The sequence below is a fragment of the Myotis brandtii genome, unplaced genomic scaffold (genome assembly GCF_000412655.1).
Source record: "Myotis brandtii unplaced genomic scaffold, ASM41265v1 scaffold384, whole genome shotgun sequence".
NCBI lineage: Eukaryota > Metazoa > Chordata > Mammalia > Chiroptera > Vespertilionidae > Myotis > Myotis brandtii.
In genome coordinates, this window is record NW_005364745.1 from 2,828,170 (window position 1) to 2,852,724 (window position 24,555).

The window sequence follows — 24,555 nt, forward strand, 5'->3', positions numbered from 1 at the left end:
TTCTGGAAAAAATCAAAGTGCGTGCTTACTACTTACCAGGCATCCTGGTTAGTGTTTTCAATGGCTTTTATAATTTAATCCTTATAATACCGTCTCCTTACTTTATAGTGAAGAAAAGGGACTAATTACGATTATCACCATTTTATGGGTAAAAGAACCAAGGCACAGAGAGTTACTGAATCTGTCCAATGTCACAGCACTCACAGTGGTGGAGCTGGGCTTCACTAGCAGGCAGTCCTACTCCACAGCCCCCACATTTACCCACTTCGTTATTACGGGGTTCTCATAAGGGCAAAGGGGGCTGTTCTTCACTCTAGAATCCATTTCTCCATGTGTTAAAGGGACACTGTATTTGCTATCGTTTCCTTTCCATGGTGAGAAAAAAAGAACGACACGGCATGCACAGCAGTGTGTCTGCAGGATCGGATGTGGGCCCTGCCGGTAGGGCTCAGCGGTTGAATGTCGACCCATGAACCAGGAGGTCAAGGTTCAATTCCTGGTGAGGGCACAGGCCTGGGTTGTGGTCTCGATCCCCAGTAGGGTGTGTGCAGGAGGCAGCTGTTCAATGATTCTCTCTCATCATTGATGTCTCTCTCTCTCTCTAACTCTCTCTCTCCCTCTCCCTCTCCCTCTCCCTCTCCCTTTCTCTTTCAGAAATAAATTAAAAAACAAAAAACAAAAACAAAACCTGCCTTGGATGTCTCTTCTCTCCTGCACTTCTCCGGCAGCCGCACAGCCACCTTGTTACAAAAGGGCGTCAGGCTTTGAGACCCGTCAGGTGGTTTTGTAAAGCAGCTGGGATTCATGCCTCTTGTTTTCCTTCCCCGAAAAGGTCTAATTTGTGATGATTTGTCAGAGAGGGGAGTGTATACTCACCCAGATGGAAGCACACAAAAATTAAAATTACACAAAACAAAACCCTACAATACCAGCTTCTCTCTGAAGGCAGGGAGCCCGGCCCACATACCTACCTCCTCACAGGCAACAAGCCAGGCGCCCTGGCTCCCGCCTCCGGGCTGGCCGAGGCTTTGTGGATGGAGTAGCCCCCGCTGCTCTCCTGCTCGCCTCCTCTTTTAATCCCTGCTCCTCATCCCTCGGCTCCACACGCCTTTGGTAACCCTCCTCTTTCGTGCCCTTTGTCAGCCACTTGAGACTTCACGACTTGACCACAACCTCTTTGTGGTCCTCACCTCCTGCCTCTTGCCCCAGCTGGTCTGTGTGCTGTTCCCTAAATACGTCATGCCACCTCCAAATCTCAATGTCTGCCCCATGTCCCCGGTGCCTGGCCTGCCCTGCCCCGCTTCTCTTCCTGGAAGCTCCTGTCCAGGCATCTCCTGCCAGCGAACCCCTGTGCTGACCCACATGGGCGGCCATGACTACTTCCTCCCTTGAGTTCCTGTAAGACCAAGGAGCTGAATGGTCGCGCTTAGCCACCACAGCCTGAGCTCTGACATGGTGCCCTCTGAGACAGTCCCTGATCTAAGGGTCTCCCAGAGGGGTTTGCGGAGGGCTCCTTGTCAGTTCGCAGAGCAATGCGAGAGGCCTTGGAGCACTGAACGCTGCCTCTCCTGAGGAAGGAGTGAGGGTCAGATTTGCTGGACCCGTTCTCCTCAGATCGCCTCTCAGCAGAAGCCCAAATAGCTCTGAACTGCATCTCTGCAGGCATTACGCGGAGTACAGACAGGCTTACGAGATAAAGGAGTTCTTATGGTTTAAATGGGGACAGAGGACATTGCTAAAGTGTTCTAGTTTCTACAGACTCCAAATTGCTTCCACTGGATAAGGGCTGTCTTTCTGATGTGCTTGGCTCTTGCTGTTTAGAGACAGGCTGTACCGACCTAGAGCCTACTGCCATACAAAAATGAGTGTTTTTGTTTGGGATGCTTACGGTCCCTGGGGAGCCACATACCCCATGGTTTAATTCTACCAGGTGATATAATTTTTTCTGGATGTGTTCTAGGGGTAATGCTGCAGGTGCTAGTAGGATATATGCACCTTCAGGGTGCTGAGCTAACATTTTGAATAATAATAATAGTTTACATTAATATTGTATAATGCTTTATATTTTCTAATAATATACTACTGTACTTATGTAATTAAATGATTTATGTTACACTTAAATTGTACATTCTAGGTACCAGACACTTTCTAAGCAGTTTATGTATATCAATTAGTTTAATACTCATAATAACCCCATTAATTACCCATTTTACAAATGAGTAAAAGTGAGATAGAGAGGTTAACTAGCCCAAGATCATATTGCAACATTTGACAAGAGTGGATTTGCAAAGAGCTGTCAGACTGCTCTTACCCATTGGTGAATCTTCTTACCCATCCAGCCATGCTAGCATGGGGTTTGATGCATAGCTTCTGATGCCATGCCAATATTGGCTTTTGTTATAATTCAGAAAATACTCATTAAATCCCCTCTCTGTTGGGAGTACGCTCGTGGGAAGGATGCCTGAGACAATCGATGGGACAAATGTCTTCTGATTCAGGGGCTGCCTCTTACTTAAGCTGCTCTTAAGATACTAAAGGGTGCATGCCACCAGGCAGCAAGAAAACGCTAGCACGAAGGTTGTTTCATTGCATTTAGCATGACCTTGTATGATTATCACACATAAGGTCATTTTTCCCCAGCCTATTTATGACAAACATATTAAGAAATGATATGTTATGTCTAATTACTACCTTTACCAAAGGAGACTTAGAATCGTCACAAGCAGCAGAATTTGACCAGGAAGGGAATGTTGAATATAAGGATTAGAGAATATGATACATTTTCAATTTTACATTATCTTTAGTAAGAACTATTTTTTAAAATTGATTTTTAGAGAGGGAGGGAGAGAGAGAGAGAGAGAGAGAGAAACATCAATCGGTTGCCTCTTGTACTTGCCCCATCTGGGGGTTGAATCCACAACCTAGGTATGTGCCCTGACCAGGAATTGAACTCATGACCTTCCAGTGCATGGGATGATGCTCCAACCAACTGAGCCACACTGGCCAGGGCTAGTAAGATCCAGTAGATCAGCTAATACTCAGCAGAAAACCCCTTAAGCTTTAGTTCTTGCCATTTATGTACAGAGAGTAACTACTCACAAGTACTTAAAGTATCAGTCACTTGTTTTAATCAAAGATTATCTATTTCCTCCTATAATTTTATTTATGTAGAATAATATTAACACCATTAAGTTACACTTTATAACTCTATTTTCATCATTCATGTAAATTTGGTAAAAATATTCTTACTGCAGGTCTAGTAACATAATGACTGTTATATGCAAATATGTATGCTTTTTTCCCTAGAAAAAGAAATCCATCTGTTCATTTTATTTTATATATTTTAGTGAGCTTGAAGTTTGCATTTGAAATACCCTGGGCTGCTCTGGCATATATGAAATAGTGTAAGAAAAAGCTCCTATTTCTTTTAGCTTAGAAATAATAGCAATTTTAAAATTCTATAGCAGGAAGTTCTGTCGGATCACACATTTAGAAATGTACCACCTTCTGAGAATTGCTCCACAGTTTCAAATCTGTTATGACTTCCACTGAGATTGTCTTTTGATATCTTAGAGTTGTAGGGTAAATACAAGGAAAAGTATCATAAAAGATTGTTTTCTAACTCTTGGAAGGAATATGACAAAGGACGTCATTGAAAGCTAGAAAGGCGTGTATCATTTAAGGCACTGAACAACAGTCACAGGAATGTCGAAGGAAGATGAAAGTCAGAGGATGCTTTTCGGGGCTGGGTGTGAGGGGGAGAAGGAGTGGCTGGTAATTGTTGGACTTGCTCAGGGTAGGGGTGGGAGCAATACCAATATTGGTAGCCTGACTTGAAGGTGTCATGAGAGAACCTCTACTTCTGTGACTCTGGGGCACAGGAAGTGGAATAACTATTGTTTGCCTCCCCTTTATAACATTAGCAAAAACAACAGCACGGAAGATTACTTCTGTTGGTAGACTACCCAAATGCTGTGCAAAGTATTTTACATGTACTTAAGAAGCAAAATATGCAATAGATATTTTTTTCCCCAAATGGTATACTTGAGTTAATAATAAAGAAAAGGGATTGTACTGCTTGCTCATAGACCGTAACTCATTTTGAACCATCAACATCCACAAGTCCCTCAGTATTATACAGCCTTGGAAATTCTGCATGAAGCACAACCAGCATCCGTAAACCGGGGTTAAGTCCCCAGCTCGGGTGGGTGGAGGTGGCTCCCCAGACAGAGGAGGCCTCCCCATCTGTTCGCCTGCAGCTCATGCAGATGGGGAAGGAGCAGCAGAGCAGGGTCCTGCCCTTTCCTGAAACACCCCAACTCATGCCTCATATACACACACTTCCTAGTAACTGTTCCCCAACTTTAAATCCGCCCCCCCCCCCCCCCCCGCTAACCTTGCCATGAAGTCACTCTTCACTTCTTTCGGTTCCTCCCTCCAACTTGTAGTTGCACAAAATTTTGCCTGACCAACCTCCCTACACACTGATTCTCCTTCACTTTTCATTCTTGAGTACGTTTATAAAGTTCATATTCTGTTCCAGAAAGAACCTAAATAGACGTCTAGGTCTTCTTCTTTTTCTCTTGCCTATGCAAATTTCACTCGAAGTCCCCAGGGCAAGTGGTTTTCCTTTCACACCTACTTTGTTAAAAATATAACTCCCTCTTTCTCCCCCTCCCTGCTTCCCTGTCTTCCTTCTCCCTTCCTTCCCCTTTCTACCATACTTTGAAAGCTGTTGTACTCTATCATACTCTGAAAATAGATAACTGTATCAGTTGACATCTTTTAATCCCAAGGGTCTCTAGAGTTAATCTGAGACATACACATGTCAAGTTATAGCTTCTTTTTTGTTATTTATACTTAAACTTTTGGTTGAAATACAAACTCTGGTTTTAAGGTTGGATCTAAGAACGCATTATGGTTATCATCATAGCTACTAAGGCCCCTTCTGAAAGGGATTAAGAGTGGCTGATAATCTTCAAAATCCACTTCCACAAACTCACAATCCCAGTACAAAGCCTAAAGCAGAAGCACACAGGAACCCGTCTCTCCATTGCTGAATGGAGCACTGCTCAAATTTACCAACTCACCAGCCAGGAATGATGATCACCACACGGCCAAAGAGTTAGCCACTGTTTTTCTTCCATTTGTTAAATTCAGATCTATGTTGTATGAAGCAAATAAGAGATGGACTCAAAGCCAGGGCTCATTTTGGGGCCGTGCAATCCCAGAGGGCTGATTTCGCTTGTGGGCAAGTGCTTACCGTCCTGGCGAATCCTGACCTTCTTTGTGCTCTTTTCATAGGCATCGTCTTCCTTACCTTTGGGTGCAATATCTGAGAACTGGTCTCGCAGAGTGTCCAGCTGCTCGATGGTCAGGGTGCCATTCTCTTCCCTCTCCACGGGCGGAGGGCGAACCGGAGGAGGGGGGTCGGGGAAGACTTTTATGTCGCCATTAATGAAGAAGCCGTCCTGGTCTAAATAAAGTTCATTCTGAATTTTCGTAGCCGTTTCAATGTGATAGCGAGCTATCTCAGTTAGTTTCTCCACACTGAAAGTGGAAAAAATGAAGAGGGTTATTGCCAGTGAAGACCCCATGAAGTTAACACTGCTTGCTTATTCGATACACACACAAAGTTATGATATTCTATGGCTAAGTTAGACAATTCAATACACAAATTTAAAAATTCTAACTCCTCCTCAAATCCATTTCTGAAGAGGCAGGGTATAGATAAATAAATGCAGATTAGAATCAAAATACATGCTTGTGGTAGAGCTTACAGCCACGTGTTTTATATAAAGCTAAACAAGAAGGGATATTAAATATGGTTATATTTGTATTAGAAGATATTTTATTGCATAAGCGAGACATGTCAAGTGATATATTTCATTCTAAGTATGAACCAGAATCTATACTAATAATAGAGGAATATGCAAATTGTCCAGGACGCCATCACATAATGACCAATCAGGATGGGGGCAGGGCTGCAGTGGAGAGCTATCAGCACACCTGCGCTGGGGGTCCAAAAGGTGTGGAGAGGAAGGAGGAGTACATAGGCAGTTAGGGGGATCAGGCCAGCAGGAGAGAGCAGTTAGGCAGTTAGGGTATCAGGCCAGGAGGGGAGAGCAGTTAGGGGGATCAGGCCAGCAGAGGAGAGCAGTTAGGGCCATCAGGCCATCAGGGGAGCAGTTAGGACATCAGGCAGGCAGGCAGGTGAGCGGTTAGGAGCCAGTGATTCCAGATTGCGAGAAGGATCCCGGATTGGAGAGGGTGCAGGCCAGCTGTTGGAATAACATGCTCATGTGGAATCAAGATAAATTTATTAAGTGAATCAAATTTATATAAGCATATATAAACTGAAGGCTAAGTAGTGATAGTTAGGGACCACTGTGGTCGCTGGGCTGAGCTCTCATTCCAGGCCACTCCCTGGCCATGGGTACTTGGGTTCCTTACTGAATTCTCTTAATACCCTTATCTTTGCCATGGAGCCAATCACACACAACTCCATACCTCATGGCTATAAAAGCGAAATCACATAGGGCATGGATTTAAGCTGCATTGGGGATTATAGTTACAGCTCTATTAAAGGCCAAAAAATTTTTATAGGTAAGTACTGTATCACTGTATTACTGGGAGGATTTTGTTCATAGCTTGCAACACAGATTGAACATAATGAAAAAAAATGCATGTTTAATCTGTTCTTACAGAATTTAGGAATACCAAAACATTCACATACTGAAATTGTTAAAAAGTAGTATGAATTGCTTTCTTTCCAATGATATTCTTCACTTTAACTCCAGCATACCATGTTGGTGAGTGTCCATAGAGTATGTTATCTAATTAGTTTGGACTTGATGGTGTTAGTGTGCTGAGAGGCGGAGGAGGGCATTGGATGGCTAAGCCTACAACTGGTGAGTGGGAGGGACTCCAAATGCAGTCAGAGAGCAAGCCATGAGCAGGATATCAAAGTAAGCAGGCCATCTGGTAAAAGGTTACCAAGAGCAACCTTAGCAAGAATGGGAGGGGAAAATGCTAGAAAAATGAAAAACGGGATTTGAAGTTCCAAGGATTCTGAAAACCCTATTTTATTTTTAATCCCTGAAGGATTTTTGCAATAACCAAAATAGAAAGCTCAGCTGAGCAGCCCTACGTTTCAACTTCTTGTGGCCACATTCAGAGATCAGAGATATGCAGATACATAATATGCACCTGAGAACTATGAGTAGATCTGATAAAAATAAAGAGCATTTACATGTGATGGCTCATGGGTGAGAGCTGTGACTCCTTAGAATGAAGATGACAGGCTTTCATTGCTAAGGGACAGGCAGAGCACAGACCCGAGCGTCAGTGCTCTGAGATGCTGCTGAGTAACTGACTGACTTGGCTGCTCAGTGAAATCGTTGTAAGCATGACTACAGTAAGGTTGCCAATGGAGTGAGTGTGTGAGTGTGAGTGTGTGAGTGTGTGTGTGTGAGTGTGTGTGTGTGTGTGAGTGTGTGAGTGTGTGTGTGAGTGTGTGAGTGTGTGTGTGTGAGTGTGTGAGTGTGTGAGTGTGTGTGTGTGAGTGTGTGAGTGTGTGAGTGTGTGTGTGTGAGTGTGTGAGTGTGTGAGTGTGTGTGTGTGAGTGTGTGAGTGTGTGAGTGTGTGTGTGTGAGTGTGTGAGTGTGTGAGTGTGTGTGTGTGAGTGTGTGAGTGTGTGAGTGTGTGTGTGTGAGTGTGTGAGTGTGTGAGTGTGTGTGTGTGAGTGTGTGAGTGTGTGAGTGTGTGTGTGTGAGTGTGTGAGTGTGTGAGTGTGTGTGTGTGAGTGTGTGAGTGTGTGAGTGTGTGTGTGTGAGTGTGTGAGTGTGTGAGTGTGTGTGTGTGAGTGTGTGAGTGTGTGAGTGTGTGTGTGTGAGTGTGTGAGTTGTGTGAGTGGAGTGTGTGAGTGTGTGTGTGTGAGTGTGTGAGTGAGTGTGTGAGTGTGTGAGTGTGTGTGTGTGTGTGTGTTACCATGAAGCAGCAGATATAAACAGCTGGGATAAATATTTTACAACAGAACTTTCATTATGAGGCAAGGATTGGAGAAAACAAGCCATAACAACCATCTCTTTTGCCTCTGAGAGTACTTGCCATCTGTATCCAGGACTTGCCATATGTACGTAGCAACTTCCAAATGTTTAGTTAATGTTTGCTGCCAACTCTCGTGTATCAGAATCTATATCTAGTAGAAGCCTGGGAAATACTCCAGTTGGCGCGCTTCCTTTTACAGATGAAGCCGGCCTGCAGCGATTAGGCACGCTGCTCATTTGTGGACAAAGTGGGAGCCCAGGTCTCCCGAGGGCTATTTTCACGCTGCCCAGATGGTTCTTTACTCCTTTTTAGGGGAGAATTAAGAGGATGAGACTCACTGCCCCTCACGAGCAGCGAGAGTCTGGAAAGCCTTTGGAACCCAACGGAAAAGCGGAGCAGGGGATCATTACCCTTCCCAGCGGACCAGCATGACGAGTAAAACATGTCATGACTTCTCAGCCTTCCATTAATTGGCCCTGACTAGTAATAAGCCTGGCATTAGAAAGATATGAAACATTACCTTACTTCTGAAAGACATCTAAAGATTACCTATACTCTTACCTTGTAAACTAAGGTCCTCATTGAGTAGTGTGAAAGCCAGGCTCTTAAATTATGTGCAAGACTGGATATTGCAATACAACCCTTTGAAATGTGATTTACCATTTAAAAAAAAGAGTCAATACAAAGATACATGTGATTGTCTAAAAGGTCAAAATTTCTATTTGTAAATGTAATTTGCATTTGTATACACCTTAAAAATTGTTGTCAATTTTGGTCTTCAGAAGTTACCGAAGTGTATTTTTAAAGAGTCCTGCAGTACTTTACCTGGCCATTTCACGCAAGTACCTCTCACCAAGCCACTTTTCCAGGAGTTTATATACATCAACCACCTTTGTTACTAGATCTTCAAGGTGAGCCAATGCTTTAATCTTTATTAGCTCAAGTCGGAACTGGGTGGCTATCTCTATTTAAAAAGAGAAATAAGGATTTTTTAATGTATTATATGTACATGCATATTCTGATGAACTGAAGTCAAATTTTAAACCAATCATGCTTGGATTTGTGAAACTTTAGACACACATTTAATCTAAAAATATGGATAATACCTCATTGAATATCTCATTGAAAAGCAGATGTGGTAGAGTCACTTGACAGTTTATTTAAACCAAAACTGTAGAGCTTTACATTTATTACACCTCAGAATAATATACTCTTTGACAAATTGGAATGGAAAAACACAAATAGATAATGTCCTAATTTCTAAAGGGCGAGTCTATTGATTTGGGATGACAGTGCCATTGTCTTTCTCAGCACTGGGAAAACTAGGGTCAAGTTCATGTGTCCCAGAGCAAACTTCTCTACATTCTACCAGTTTAGCTCAAGTATTAATTCACCTGCTAGGAAGTCTTTCTTGACATTCCTCCCCCTGCCCCCAATGTTCCCTTTGTCCTGTAAACCAACTTTCAATATCACAACATATTGGGTTTTAATTTTGTTAGTTTTGTGTTTGCGTATATATGAATGTGTTCCCAGCAACTGTTACAGGGCTGGCACATAGTGGAAACCCAATAGACATTTATTGTGTGAACAAAGGAATTAACCACGGCAGGGGTCATGTATGAATGAACTGAAAGATGAAGTAGACTTAACTACTGAAAGCAGAGGTGGAGATGGGCAGTGGGAGAGAAGATGTGTCCTGCCTTTCCTGACCCCACAGATCTTCCCATGTTCAACTTACTTCCTGTGCTCAATTCACCTGCTGGGAAGTCTTGGAATTATGGAAGCAGGTGGTAGTGGGATGGGGGAAAAGGAGAAGAGGAGAGAAGCAAGGGATGGAAAACATCAGTAATAGTTAACGGTCATTGAGCAGTTAATGTGTCCTAGCTGACCTAATAATTTAATGTTATTATTTTGTCACCTACTATATTTACCATAATTCCTTTCCAATTAGAATACTTTTGCTCATTTTCCTGACCTTTTCAAGTCCCACTTAGCAATGCATTATAAGACAACTCAAGGAGCCCAGAGGAGACTGTCTTGTAGAGTCATTGCTATTCAGAGAGGAGGTCCTTGGACATTATTGATCCATGACTTGCTCTCCTATGGGCTTTGGTCCCAATAATTCACTTTCAGAGCCTGTTCAACTTTGGGTAGGTTTTATTTTTCTAATGAGATGCCTAAGTAATTCTTACTAGAATACCAAGCCACCTACCTAGCCTTCTTTCCATCTGTAAAATCACACCAACTCTAGAATATTCTGTGTTTCTATTCTTTGAGATTATACATTATTGCTACTCTCCTAACCCCTTCCCAAAGTCTCATTGCTGTTGTTGTTCTTTGAGATCCTAGCAGACAATTGTACAACAGTCAAATCTGGTCTTCCTATGGTCACATGAAAACAACCAACTGAATGCTCTACTTTTCAGTTTGCTTTGTGTCCCTGAAGACACAGCTTGAGCTGGCTGTGGGCTATTTGCCTACTGGTCTATTTTCTTCTGAAAAGGATCATCTTCGTTCTTTCTAATTGTTACCTTCAAATTGCAGGGCAGCAATGTGTTCCTCCTTTATTTTGACTCTCAGTTCATTCTTCTTTTCGATTTCGAGCATATCCTCTGGGGACAGTGCTGTAGGAGTGGCCTCTGCTGTAGGTGGTGATTTACCTGAGAGGCCAATGAAACCCAATAAGCTTACAATAGACAAGTGTGCACACATGGTACTTGGACAAAATGAGTATAAAGTAAAATGTGTAGAGCTATAACCCTCTAGCAGAGGTTCTCAACCTTCCTAATGCCATGACCCTCTAATACAGTTCCTCATGTTGTGGTGATCCCCAACCATAAAATTATTTTCGTTGCTACTTCATAACTGTAATTTTGCTACTGTTATGAATCGTAATGTAAATATCTGATATACTAGTGTTTTCCAATGGTCGCGACCCATAGGTTGAGAAACGCTGCTGTGACTTAGAAAGGAGAAAACCCTGGTCCTGGTAGTGTGAGTGTGAAATATTGATAGTGTCTCCCTGAGAACTCTCCACGTGGCATCTGGGCTGGACACAGATAAAAATGCCCTATTTGTGTGGCATCGTGGGAAAATGAGGTTGTGCAGTAAGTGCAGACATGGTTATGGACCAACTCCAAAGAGGTTGCAATTCAGAGTATGGGGACAGAAATTGGCAAACCTCAATGCACCATGGATGCCATTAGCCACCTGTAGAAGAACAACTCTGTAAGGGTTACTTACATAGCCAAGTGTTTCCACGGTCTTCATCAAGAAAAGACCAGAGGATCATATGGCTGAAAGGTAGCTGATGGTCAAGAATCTGTAGTCTACTTAATTACCTTGCAACTGGCACTTAACTACAAGTACTTCAGTGATTGCATAAGAACATTAGAACCTGAGAGCTTGTCAGTATTGGAGAATTTGACAGTGTGATTCTTAGTTGGGGGCCCAGTTTACATAATTCTACTAAGTTCAGTAAGTAGTTCTTGGAGGACCTCCCGCAAGGGGTTTAAATCTTTTGAAGAAGACTTAAGTGTAAACTAAGAAATTGTAATAAGATGTATTGATAACAACAGTGGATCTATGTATAAGTTACCGGTGAAAGAGAGCGTCTTCATCTGCATTTCTGTTTTATCATCTGTGAAATGAAGAGACGGGATGTGACTAGTGATTCCATGAGAGTGAGTTGAAGCATTTCCTTCGAGTGTTGCTTATATCTTCTCTTTTCATCATCTGAGATGAACTGAACTGGTGTGTCCTTTATCGTGGTGCTACTCTTCCATTTGTGTCAAGTGCCACCACCCACTCCCCTCCCTCCCACCCATGGCTGCTTAAGTGGACTCCATTGGGAAGTGTTTCCCTGCCCCTCAGATGGAGTGGGGTGACCTTGTACCTCCCCTCCCGAAGAACAATGAGATGCCAAAGGCCCATCTCTGCTGCTAGACTCCAGTCCCATCGGGCGAGGGGCCATGCTCTGGTTTCTCTAGAATTCACCATTGTGTCCCCAGCACCCCTCGGAGTGCGTTTCACATAGCGGGTGCCTAACGCACATTATGAGCAACTGCTGAGTGGACTGACTGTGTGCATGTGCTTCCATCTCCTCCTCTCTTGCCCCACGTCCCTGCAGAAATGTACACGAGGAAGCATTCAGAGGGGGAGGTAATGCTGTGGCAGGGCTCATCCCCAAGGTTAAGGGGAGGTCTCTCCTGACCCGAGTTTTCTTTCCTCTTGACTCTCCAGGAGGCCTCGAGGAGAGAAGGACTTGCTTGAAAAAAACCTGAAACCTGAATTAAACCTTAAACGTACATGCACAGAATTAGCTTTTCACTTTCTCTTGGTTACTGCAGCGAGTGTCAGCCGCTTGGCACACACTTTTCAGATCACACAGTGTCATCCTGGAGTTCTGCTAGCATGTTCAAAACGGCCGTTGAGGTTAATTCTACCCTGGATATGCATGGCTGCTTGGATAAACAAGTTGGGTAGGACTGGCACTCAGTATGATTTGCCAACCTGGGTCTCTAAGTTAAACCTAATGGACCTCACTCAGCGGCGTAGAGGCTAGTGTTCGTGGTTAAATGCTGGGTTTCCGCCAAGTGAGGCTTAAGCAGCCACAGTTCTGGATGCCCAAACCATGAATACCTTTCTCTTTTTTAAATGAAGGTCTTTTCTTGGGCGGTTCCTTTTTGACTTTTTTGTTAGCGTTCGTCTGAGGAGATTTTTCTTTGGTTTCTGCTGGCTGGTTTTCTTTCTCCTCGTCCAGGAGCCTCTGATGAATTTCAGCAGCCACCTGGTTGTATAAGAGCAATATTTCAGTGAGGGCAACATTGTGAAATATGGTAACCTTTCAGCTTTAGTCCTCAGGTGGTTCCACTGAAGCCACCACAAACCACCATGGCCTGTGTTCAGGCTTTCCAGCGCGCACACTGCGGCATTCTAATTGATGGAAACCTGGCCAGGTCCCGAGAGGCAGCTCCCTGTGGAGGCCGCTCACCTTCCCAAGCCCTGCCTGCAGGGGGTGCATCCTACGTCTCCTCATTGCCGCCTCCAGACCATGACAGCTCCCTGGTTATGCAAAAGTCCCCTTTGAAAAAAATCTCAGACCCTATGGACCTAACTACCCCTGTCCTCCCCAGTTCCTGGTATTTCTTGGCCTTCAATGAGGGGCATTCCCCTATATCAGTGTCTCTCAATATACATTTTTTTATTATTATTGACCCCCTTTGGATTTTTTTTAAGATTTTTAAATTGACTTTTATAGAGAGAGGAAGGGAAAGGGGGGGGGGAGAGAGAGAGAGAGAGAGAGAGAGAGAGAGAGAGAGAGAGAGAAACATCAATGTGAAATCAAAACATCATTAGGCTGCCTCCTGCATGCCTCCTACTGGCAATTGAACCTGCAACCCTGGGCATGCATCCTGACTGGGAATTGAACCAGCAACCTTTCTGTGCACGGGATGGTGCCCAACCAACTGAGCCACACTGGCCAGGGCTACTCCCTTTGGATTTTTAAAAATAGTTTTCCCATCACACTCCCACCCCCCTCCATGACGTTTTAATGCTGCAGGAGAGATTGTATCTGTCTATGTATTTTATGCATATCTTTGTTTTATGCATAAAATGGGTAAGAACTTTTCATGCTCCCCAAGTAGTTTTGGGAAGCACATGCCCTGTATGGACTGGGCTCCTGGACACTTGAATCCTGAGCTTCATTCTACTCGAAGACCAGAAGTCGCCCAGGAAGGTGCAGTGCTTGTGAGGACCTGTCCTACAGGCTCACCTCACTGTTGCTTCTTGGCTTCCTCTACTCAGGAAACTCTCAGTTTCTCTTCATCCCAGCAAACCTCTCCTTTCATTCTCACACGTATCCGGCTTTGAGAGATTTGTTGTGTGGCCGCCCCACACTGGCTGATGAATGGGGAGGGCAGGGTGCTGCCAGGACCCACCTCACCTGTCCTCTCAGGCTGGCCGCTGTGCTTCAGGCAGCGGGAAAAGCTTGTCTCAAGGCTTGGACAGCTGGGGCTGTGCCTACAGTTAGGAAGACTGGATCTTTTTAAAGGAGTCCAAGGGGCCCTGGAGAGGTGAGAGGGCATTTCTGGGTGTCACCCTGAGAAATGAGAGCTGAGGAAAGACACCCTGGAGGCAGGAGCCACATGTGGTTCAACTTTAAAATCTTAAGAAGGCAACTGGTGAGGAAATGGCGGTCCACGGGAATTCATTTGTTTACTAAAGTGCTTAGCATGTCCTGACATTATTGCTGGGGAGGGGGGGGGGGAAAAAAATGGGTGAGGGGCCAGAAGGAGAAAGAAGAAGTTGGATGGAGGTGAATAGAGAGATAAGGCACAATCTCTATCCTCAAAGAAGCTTAGTCATGGGGGCCAGAGAGACCAGTCTATTCCGGCCTTCTCCAAATCCCTGCTGCACTCCATACCCTATGGCTTGGCATATAACTGTCCCCAGCTGTTCCATGAGCGCTAAGTGTCACCCCACCCTCCACAGGGCCTGGGAGGCTCCCGAGAGCCGGGCCAATCCTACTTCTTGGCATTCTCCCTACGGCACTGTGCTACGCTCAGAAGGGGTGGCCAGAAAATGCTTGTTAGTTGATGGAATTTCTTTTAAGATAATCATATTCCACAGAATACACCCATAGCTTCTTCAGTATCAGCAGACCCTTGGAGGGATACAGAAAGGTTTCAAAGAGCAAGCAGGTATGTTTTTAAATCAGATGTTCTTTTGATAAAAATGGACTTCATGATATATACTGTACTTCCAAATTCTTGGTAAAAGCTGAACGCAGGCTTGTTAACATTCCACCCTAAATTGCAAGCAATTCATTTTTGAATCTGTTCTTGCAAAGCACCAAGTTAGCAATTTCCTTTAAAATTGGATTTTTCTCCCTTGTCAACAACCTTGTGTTGGTGGTGATGATGATGATGGTAATTATCATCATCTTAATTTTTCTACTCACGTCTTTCAAAGACCTTTGGGTCTTTCTCAAAAAACAACAACAACACACACACACACACACAAAACCAAAAAAACAAACCACATAATTCACAATCTATTCAGCAGTCTAGCTTGTAAGGCTGAAGAAACTCTGGAAATAATGCCTTGGCATCGTGGGCATGAAATAGGACTTGTTTCTTTGAAATCATTGCATACCTGCTAATGAGAAGGAAGTTTTCCTAAAAATTAGCACAGCGTACTCAACGAACAGCTCCTGGTAAGACTGCTGCATGGAAGAAAGCCCGTGTTACCGAGTTCTCGTTCCAGGGCATGAATCTCAGCTGGTATTGTTTTCCCTGCAACAGTTAACTGAATCCCCTGGAACTGTCTCATCTCTGAGCCACACTGGCCAGGGCCACTCCCTTTGGATTTTAAAAAATAGTTTTCCCATCACACCCCTCCCCCCCCATGACGTTTTAATACTGCAGGAGAGATTGTATCTGTCTATGTATTTTATGCATATCTTTGTTTTATGCATAAAATGGGTAAGAACTTTTCATGCTCCCCAAGTAGTTTTGGGAAGCACATGCCCTGTATGGACTGGGCTCCTGGACACTTGAATCCTGAGCTTCATTCTACTCGAAGACCAGAAGTCGCCCAGGAAGGTGCAGTGCTTGTGAGGACCTGTCCTACAGGCTCACCTCACTGTTGCTTCTTAGCTTCCTCTACTCAGGAAACTCCCAGTTTCTCTTCATCCCAGCAAACCTCTCCTTTCCTTGAGGAACTCACAATCTCCTTAAGGTCATGTGACATCAAAGTCATACATGCCTCTTAGAAACATAAAAGCAGGATTCAAAATAATTATGAATAATATTAATTCGCAAACGATCCTCTCTCCTATGCTTTCTATGTGTTTTTTAAAGCTCCAGAAGGAAAGTAGTCCCATTTTGAATATCTTAACAAAATGATCTGCTACACTTAAAATTTCCAAAACACTTTCATATACATTATTTCATGAACTCTTTTCAACCATCCGAGAAAGAGAAGGTAGGTAGAATGTCTTCCATGTTATACATTGAAGGAATAGAAGACTCAGACTTTCCTAAAATCACATAGCTTCATCAAGACGGGTAGCCAGTGCTCTTTGTGCTGTAGCATCTTCTCTTTCTAACAGTGTTTTACAAATGTAAAATGTCTACATGTCATATTTAAAATGTCATTTCCCCCAGGTAACTTTAATGGGACTCACAAGACTTGCAAATTATGTTCATGCAGCTCCATTAGCAATAAAAATAATAATTCATACCTCCCTTTTTTTCCTAGAACTCCTAGCTCTGGTTTCCTACTCTCTGGTGCTTGATAGCTTTTGTGGTTTTTGTGGTGATCACCACTGTTATTGCCAGCATCACTAATATTAACATCAGCGTTATCGGTATGGAAACAGCAGCATTTAGGGCTTAGTGCCATGTTAGATGTGGGCATTATCTAGGTGTAGGGTATATAACAGTTTTAGAATCTAGTTAGTATTCAAGAAAATAAAAAAGTAAAAATTAAAACAATGATCTAGATCAGCGATGGCGAACCTTTTGAGCTCGGCGTGTCAGCATTTTGAAAAACCCTAACTTAACTCTGGTGCCGTGTCACATATAGAAATTTTTTGATATTTGCAACCATAGTAAAACAAAGACTTATATTTTTGATATTTATTTTATATATTTAAATGCCATTTAACAAAGAAAAATCAACCAAAAAAATGAGTTTGCGTGTCACCTCTGACACGCGTGTCATAGGTTCGCCATCACTGATCTAGATAATAAGAGCCAAATGAATGGGAGAGGCAATAACTGTTAAAAGAATTGGAAGAGCACAGGTCATAGAAGACTAGGACTTCCGAAAACAGGCAACCAACTGGTCAGGAACCAAGGTATAAACTAGTGCTGAAGACTTAAAGAAAGTGTAGAATTTATGTGAAAAAGGAAGGAAAAACAAAGTTTAGGAAAGATAAATGGCATTAGCCAAGGCATTGAAATGGTTAATGCCCATTGAAAATATAGGGTGCGATATCTAGTCAGTTTACTAGAGGGTCTGAATGGGAAAATAATCCCCCAAAAAATAATGAGGAAAAAAATAAAATTAAGGGAAAAAAACACAAAGTAAAATGAATTAATGAAGTTGGAAGTTAGTTCTTTGAAAAGACTGATATAATTGATAAAGTTCTGGGTAAGCTGATCAAGGAAGGGGGAAGGCACAAAGATATTATCAAATAGATAATATACTGTGTTATAGTAACACAAACATAAAAATATATTTTAAAGAACTTCATGCTAATACATTTGAAAATGTAGAAATGGAAAAATTTCTAGCAACCCAAAACTTACCAAAACCAACCCAGGTTTCTTCCCAAGAAGATGGGAAAATAGAAATTACCCTATATCTATTTAAGAAAATGAATCCCTGTGTGGAGGGAGCAACAGTAACTCTTCATACAAACTTTCTACAAACTTCCTATAAGCCTAGGTGTCTTATTGGCAAATGCTACCAAACATTTCAAGAAGAAAAAATTCTAACTTCCACAAAAATGTTTAAAAAGCTATATCCCAGCTCAACTTATGAGGCTAGTATTACCTGAATGCTGAAATTACTTGTTCAAAAATTTAAAAATCCAAAACAGGTTATTAGGAAGACAAATTCAGCAATGTGCAAGAAGGGCGAGGCTTCATTACAATGCTGGACTTATTCCAGGGATGTGATGTCAGTTTAACATTATAAAATTGATCCACATATTTCACATTACCATAAAATGGAGAAAAAAGGCACATGATAATCTCGATAGATGCAGAAAAAGCAAGTACTATCACAGATTCATTTGAAAACCTTCATAGTAAGCTAGAAATGAAAAGAAAGTTTCATAGCCTGATAAATACTACGAAAAAATAGCTACAGCCGACATTGTCCTAACTCTTGACAAGCTGATGTGAAAACTTGTATGGAAAGGCAGAAAGCCTAGCAAAGCCCAAATGCTCTTGACTAATGATGGCAAGGTGGGAAGATTTGCGCATCCAGATAACAAATCAGTGTACAATATCGTGTGGTTTGGGTACAAGGATAGGCAGATAGAGCAATGCAGTTGACATAATTTGTGATATGTGGTGGCAAGGATGATACTGCAGAAAAATGGGGAAAGACACTAGCATTGCCTCTGAAAGCGGAAGCACTATGTATACCACTGACATGGAAGATAGCACATATGCCCAGACGCATGCCTCACAACGATGGGTGCACGTGCACATCAGGGGACAAGTTCAAGAATGTTCACAGCAGCAGTAGCCACAATGACATCCAAAAGGGAGCCCACATGTGTATCTGGTTAAACTGTGATCTATTTGTATAATGCAATGCTATACAGTGACAGCGCTGAACAGAATACAGCTACGCTCAACGGGATGGGCTGACTATCACAAATACTTTTGAGCAAAAGAAGACACAAAGAGGCAGAAGGTAGGAGTCCATTTATTTAAAGCTCAAAAGCAAGCGAAGCTAAACTATGCTGCTTAGAGGTATAGACTTGGGGAATAAAAGAAAATCAAGGAAATGATTGCGAAGCAGGCAGGACGGAGGCTCCTGTTTGCAGGGATGAAGGGGTGAGGGCTGGGAAGGGGCACATGGAGGACTTGGCAGGTGTAGACCTTCTCCTTTCTCCCCATTGGGGGTTCTATGAGTATGTAACCTGGACATGCAATTATAGTTCATGTACCTTCCTTATGTGTGTCAAAATGCACACTGAGTGGTTTTAAAAAGAAGCAAGACAATGGCAAGAGTTTACAAACCCCCTTTTGAGAGGCAGGAAACAAGTAGGAGAACAAAAGAGAGGGGCGGGGGACAGAAGGGTGACACTGAGGCTGCTGTGGGACAAGGGCCAGAGAAAAGAACCCCAGAGGCAGAGTGGCCAGGAGGGACTCAGAAAATGCCCATCCGGAAGCACTGATCGCTCGCCGAGAGAGACTGTCATGCAAGATCCTCTTCTACCTCTTCCACAAAATCTTTTGGAAAGTTGGCACTGCTTTCTGTTGGAATGGGCTAGTTCAGGGAAAATCGGAGAAGGCTTGGCACAGAACGAAGATGGAAACTGCATCGGTGGGCCCAGGGCTGGAGGATGAGGGAACAATGACGACCGAGTTGAACTCCGTGTGAGCCTTCTGTAGGGGTCGCAGCCTCGAACTAGATTACAGTGACCTGTATTCTCTTTCTTTCTCCTTTGGTTTGGTGCAGGCTCAGTGCAGGCAGGACTATCATTACTTTACCTCCCAGGGAAGGAGGAGAGGACATGAACTCTGACGTCATACAGACCCAGAATCAAATCTCATTTTGACACTTACCTGATGAGTGACCTTGGGCAAGTTTCTTAATCTCACTAGACCTTGGTTTTTCAATGTAAAGAGGATAATAATACTTACCCCATAGGTTACTTGTATAAAATGCCTAGCAGAGGTTATAAACCAGGGGCCTAACGGGCAGATGTGTATTTCGCTTGGCTCGGTAAATCTTTAAAAATTTGACTTAATTTCTAACATGTTAACATCAGTAGGTGTCATAGAAAAATAGGAATTTCTAACTTTTCTTGTAAAATTGAAAATCTGATCATACTGGGCTTCATCCTTCAATGGAAAGTTGGTTCGGACCGAGTAGCCCATGCCTCTTGAGACAAAGGTGTGATTTCCACTTGGCCATAGTCCCACCCTTCCCTATTGCCTCACACTTGACCCACTTCATTGACACTTCCGATTGGCCCTGTACTTGGAACCCTGCCTGGCCCAGCATAAAAAATAACCTAAATGTTGGTTCATTCCTTTTTTGAGCACATATATTTGCTGTTTTAATTGTTTCATTTTATATTTCTTTCAGAAGAAAAAGTGGAGATATTGTATACAATGCTTGCAAACATGGTGTAAATTTTTTATTCATAACGACCAATATTGGCATTTAATGAGTGGGTATTACTGAAATATGTAAACAAGCACAGCTTACCATGTGGGATATTGCTAAGGAAGCCTGCTGCCAGGTGTCCATTATCAACTTCTCATCTGTCTCGAAGTTTAACTCTACTTTCTCTAGCGAGTAATCAGTCTTGCCCTTCAGTATGGCTTTTGCTTTTGGTTTGGATACAGACATGTCCGTAGAAATGGATATTCGAGAAACTAGAGGAACTCTTTGGAAAACAAACAAAAAATATAAAGACTTTAACAGAGTTTTATTTTCCATGCCTATGTTACTCTGTGAATTTTGTTGTATTGCTTTAAATCTCCACTTTCAAAGTTTTCCTGGTAGGGCTCTTTAAATACAGAAAAGACGACAAAAGACTGCATTCACATCTTTGTGGTCTAGAACGTCTTAGAAAGGAAAACAAGAGGAAACTGGAAACAAACAATGACAAGACATAATTTTCAGGGTGATCTTAGTAATTGCGAGGAGGGGGATTAAACGATGGCAATGAAATGCAACTTTGAAATTTATCCAGGGCATACACTTCCAACCAGGAGCAAATCACCCACAGGAAACAGCGAACCATGTGGAACGGGCCTCACTTCTTTCAGCTGACTCGCATCTGGCTTTCTGAAGCGGACGGTTAGAAAGTGGGGTGTGGCAGGGGTGGTGGGTCTGCAAGGAGGTTCCAGGGGAGCAGTCATGTTCCAGCGGTGAGTGGGGAACGTTCCAGCAGCCTCCCCACTCTTTTTTTTTTAAGTTGAAAAGCTTTTTTTTTTTAATTGATTTTTTACAGAGGAAGGGAGAAGAATAGAGAGTTAGAAACATCCATGAGAGAGAAACATCCATCAGCTGCCTCCTGCACACCCCCTACTGGGGATGTGCCTGCAACCAAGGTACATGCTCTTGACCGGAATCGAACCTGGGACCCTTCAGTCCGCAGGCCGATGCTCTATCCACTGAGCCAAACCGGTTAGGGCAGCCTCCCCACTCTTGCACTAGCATGGCCAAGGCTGTCTCCCTGTTCTGTAAAGTGATGTGGGAACACGGAGCTACATCTCCCTCTCCCTTCCGGCAATCCTATGGCTTCCATGTAGCACGTTCAGAGCCGCAGGGGAACAGTCCATCACCTCAGGGTCCCAGGATCTCAAAGACCAACAGGGGCAGGAGAGAGCCTCGGGGCAGGATGCTCGCTGGGACTGGGGTCCTCTGGGTGACAGAGTGAGCAGAGCTTTCGGCCTGGGCAAGGGGTAGAGAGAGAGGCGCTCCGAGGGTGCCTTTGCTGAGGCCTGTGGAGGGGAGTCAGGACCGAAAGGAGAACTCGCATTGGGTTTGGCAGTCCAGCTGCTGGGGGCCAGAGCAGTGATGCAGACGGCGGATTGTGAACCCCAGCAAACATTTAGCTGGCCTTGTTGTTTCTGTGTTGTTGATCCTCGCCTGAGGACATCTTCCCATTGATTTTTAGAGAGAGTGGAAGAGAGAGGGAAAGACAGAGAGAAATATTGATGTGAGAGAAACACATCGATTAGTTGCCTCATGCACACACCCTGACCAGGGCCCTGGCTGGGGAGAAGCCTGCAATGAAGGTATGTGCCTTTGACCGGAATCGAACCCGGGACCCTTAGGTCTGCAGGCCGTTGCCCTATCCACTGAGCCAAACTGGCTAGGGCTTAAAGACATTTTGCTGTCTGTTTGTAGCTTCTCAGGGTTTGGGATCTTGCCCCTCCCGGTCCCCACCTATTGGGTCTATAATATATTTTTTTTTTATAAAACTTTTGTATTTCACAGGAGTGTTTGGCTGAAAATATAATTTTTGTTCCACCCTTACCACCAACTTAGTTTTCTTACTGGCAGGAATCCGATGTTAGACCATTAATGTCTTTTATTAACATCATAATCACAGATGACTGGGTCTTTACTATTTCTCAATTTTCTTACCTGTAAAAGAAGACTCATAACCCCTTCCATTTTCATGTACATAATATGATACATACACACATACACACAGAACAGCCCGAGATTTCGATGAAGCAGCAGAGGCTCACAATCCCTTACTAGAATCCCTTTGGTTTCAGCATTCAGAGTTCATACACACTATATCATTTCTATTATTCGTAGCAGAGTCTGTGGAAACATTCCATAACAAAACACACGATACCTCTGCAGCAAAAATGAGTAAATATTCACCATTAGTCAGATAAATAATGCATATCAATAGTCCTAAGTTGAAGTTAGAAAAAAATGTTCAGTTTTTAGAGCTTTTTTGGATTTTGGATTTGCAGATACAGGAGAGTATTTGATTTAAGGTCTTAAAGTGTTATGTTCAGGCAAATTACAGTGTGACATAATAATCTGTCTTACCTAAATTGGCTTTCCAAACTCTCTCTATTATCCAGTTGGATCAATGGGATGCGAGTAAATTTCTTATTGTCTTCTATTGGGATTTTGCCTTCCATTCCCTTGTAATAATCTTGAAGGAGTCTCCTTGTATCTTGAAAACGGTTCAGTTCTGCCTTTAATAGCAAATATAATGTCAATACCACCCCCACACAAAAAAACCCAAGCTGATCTGTGCATACTTTCTATATAAGCTCTGTGAGCACTATTTTAAAGCATTTAGGTTGAAATCAATTTTCTGGAAATTAAGAAAGAGAATTGGCTACACGTGTATGTGTAAAATTTCATAAAAGTTGAAGAAAACTGGTGACTTTGCATTTTCTGTACTTACAGAGTACTAGAGGCCCGATGCACGAAATTTGTGCAAGAGTAGGCCTTCTTTCCCCTGGCTGCCGGCACCGGCTTCCCTCTGGCACCCGGGACCCGGGTTTCCCTCCAGCTGCTGGCTGGCACCCGGGACCTGAGCTTCTCTCACAGCCCCAGCTTCATTCAGAAGGTCATCCGGAAGGATGTCCGCTCTAATTAGCATATTACGCTTTTATTATTATAGATTAGTCCACTGAAAAAAGAACATTCCTATGCCTCTTAATATTGTGACAAAAGATTGCATGATGTCTGATGTAGTGTAGTGTATATTATTCATTATTTTGATATTAAGAATTCTTTCTGTGTCCTGTATTCAAGCAATCAATACATTAATAAACATTTTGAGCGTCTTCTGTCATCGGTCACATGTTAGTTGATTTGAGAGATACTAAAACGATTATAAATATAAATGTAAAATACAAATACAAACAACTGAAATACAAAATAAGACGAGGCTTGGTCCTCTAGTTGTGGAAAGAGGATGATCAGGAAAGTAAAGTGATGATGGGCAGTTCTCTTGCCACAGGTCCATCCTTGCTCAATACGTAGGGTAAGATCACCCCTCCATGCTCCCAGCCAAACCCTCTGCTGGCTTCGCCAGTAGGTGCCTTGAGGGGAATGGAGAAGCACGGAGGAGCGGGTGACGAGGCGAGCATCAGTTATTCACCAGTGGCCCCCTGCCAGCCAGGTCATTTCCCTTTGCAGCAAGACACACGTGAGTGTTCCCACCTTTGCTGCCATCAGGTGTCAGTCTTGTCGGCGCATCCGTGCTTCTCTTTGGTTGTGTAAACACGGCCTCCCGGACTTTGCTTTAGTTAGTGGGGCTACTTAAACAGGTACCTGAGGATTTAACGACGGAAGCTCTCATGTAGATGTGCTCCATATAGCCAGTCCGTTACAGAAGGCCTCTACCCTAAAAGGAATGGAGCTGGCCTAGTGTTCAAAGCCCTTAGCTGCACCTGACCCGAGGGTGTTCCTGAAGGGATCCCCATAGTTACCAAGCAATTAATGTTGTCAGTTATTTCATAAGACAACAACTTCCAAGAGACTGTCTTGTACAATTCGTATTCAGTTTGGAACAAATACATGTCTGCTCTGCATTGTAGTCTATAACAAAAGACATGAACAGTTTCAATAAGTTTGTTTTGATCCCCCAAAGCTAAGCCAAATTGCTTCTGAGTATCAAACTTTTCTAGCTAAAACAATGAAACAAGAAGAAATATACTCATGTGAACCTGCACAAAACCCCTGGCAGTGAGCAGCATGCAAAGGTCAACCCATGTACAAAATGGGTATTGGCAAATAATGTTGGGGAAGTGAAGAAATGTGTTGTGAGGTTATAAAAATCATTAAACTATAGCATTACATTATTTGGTAAATAAATTGAGAGACCAGGAAATTATTCCCTCTTTAGCTTAGAGAACTGAACTCTTCCATTATGACTAAGTTTAGTGGATCCTATTTTACACCATTGGTATTTGGCACAGTGCTGGTATCAATGCTCTCGGCTAACATTGTTTTGTTATTTTATATAAGAGGGCAGAATTTGATACAGCTATAGCTAACCATAAGTAAGATGCCATTCTATATCCAGGATTCTCATATAAGCAGAATTAAACAAGACTCCCCCCACCTTCATGATAACTAGTAAATAACGCTTTCTTATTATTTCTCTTGTCCTAAAATCTTAGTGACAGGAATCTTAGAAATGATCTAGGATAGCATTCTATAAAATTTATTTGGTAGAAAATGTATCCTATAGGCCAGTGATGGCGAACCTTTTGAGCTCGGCGTGTCAGCATTTTGAAAAACCCTAACTTA

General features: G+C 43.0%; 1 protein-coding gene across 1 annotated transcript in view; it reads right to left on the reverse strand.

The window, feature by feature from the left end:
* The window catches only part of SPEF2 (sperm flagellar 2), a 134,313-nt gene that overhangs the window by 25,351 nt on the left and 84,407 nt on the right, over positions 1-24,555 (reverse strand). The window contains exons 25-30 of the mRNA XM_005872599.2: positions 22,333-22,484; positions 20,017-20,197; positions 12,691-12,838; positions 10,581-10,709; positions 8,875-9,013; positions 5,321-5,550 (exon numbers count right to left, since the gene is read on the reverse strand). Coding sequence (XP_005872661.1) covers positions 5,321-5,550; positions 8,875-9,013; positions 10,581-10,709; positions 12,691-12,838; positions 20,017-20,197; positions 22,333-22,484 — 979 coding nt within the window. The remainder of the gene's footprint in view (positions 1-5,320; positions 5,551-8,874; positions 9,014-10,580; positions 10,710-12,690; positions 12,839-20,016; positions 20,198-22,332; positions 22,485-24,555) is intronic.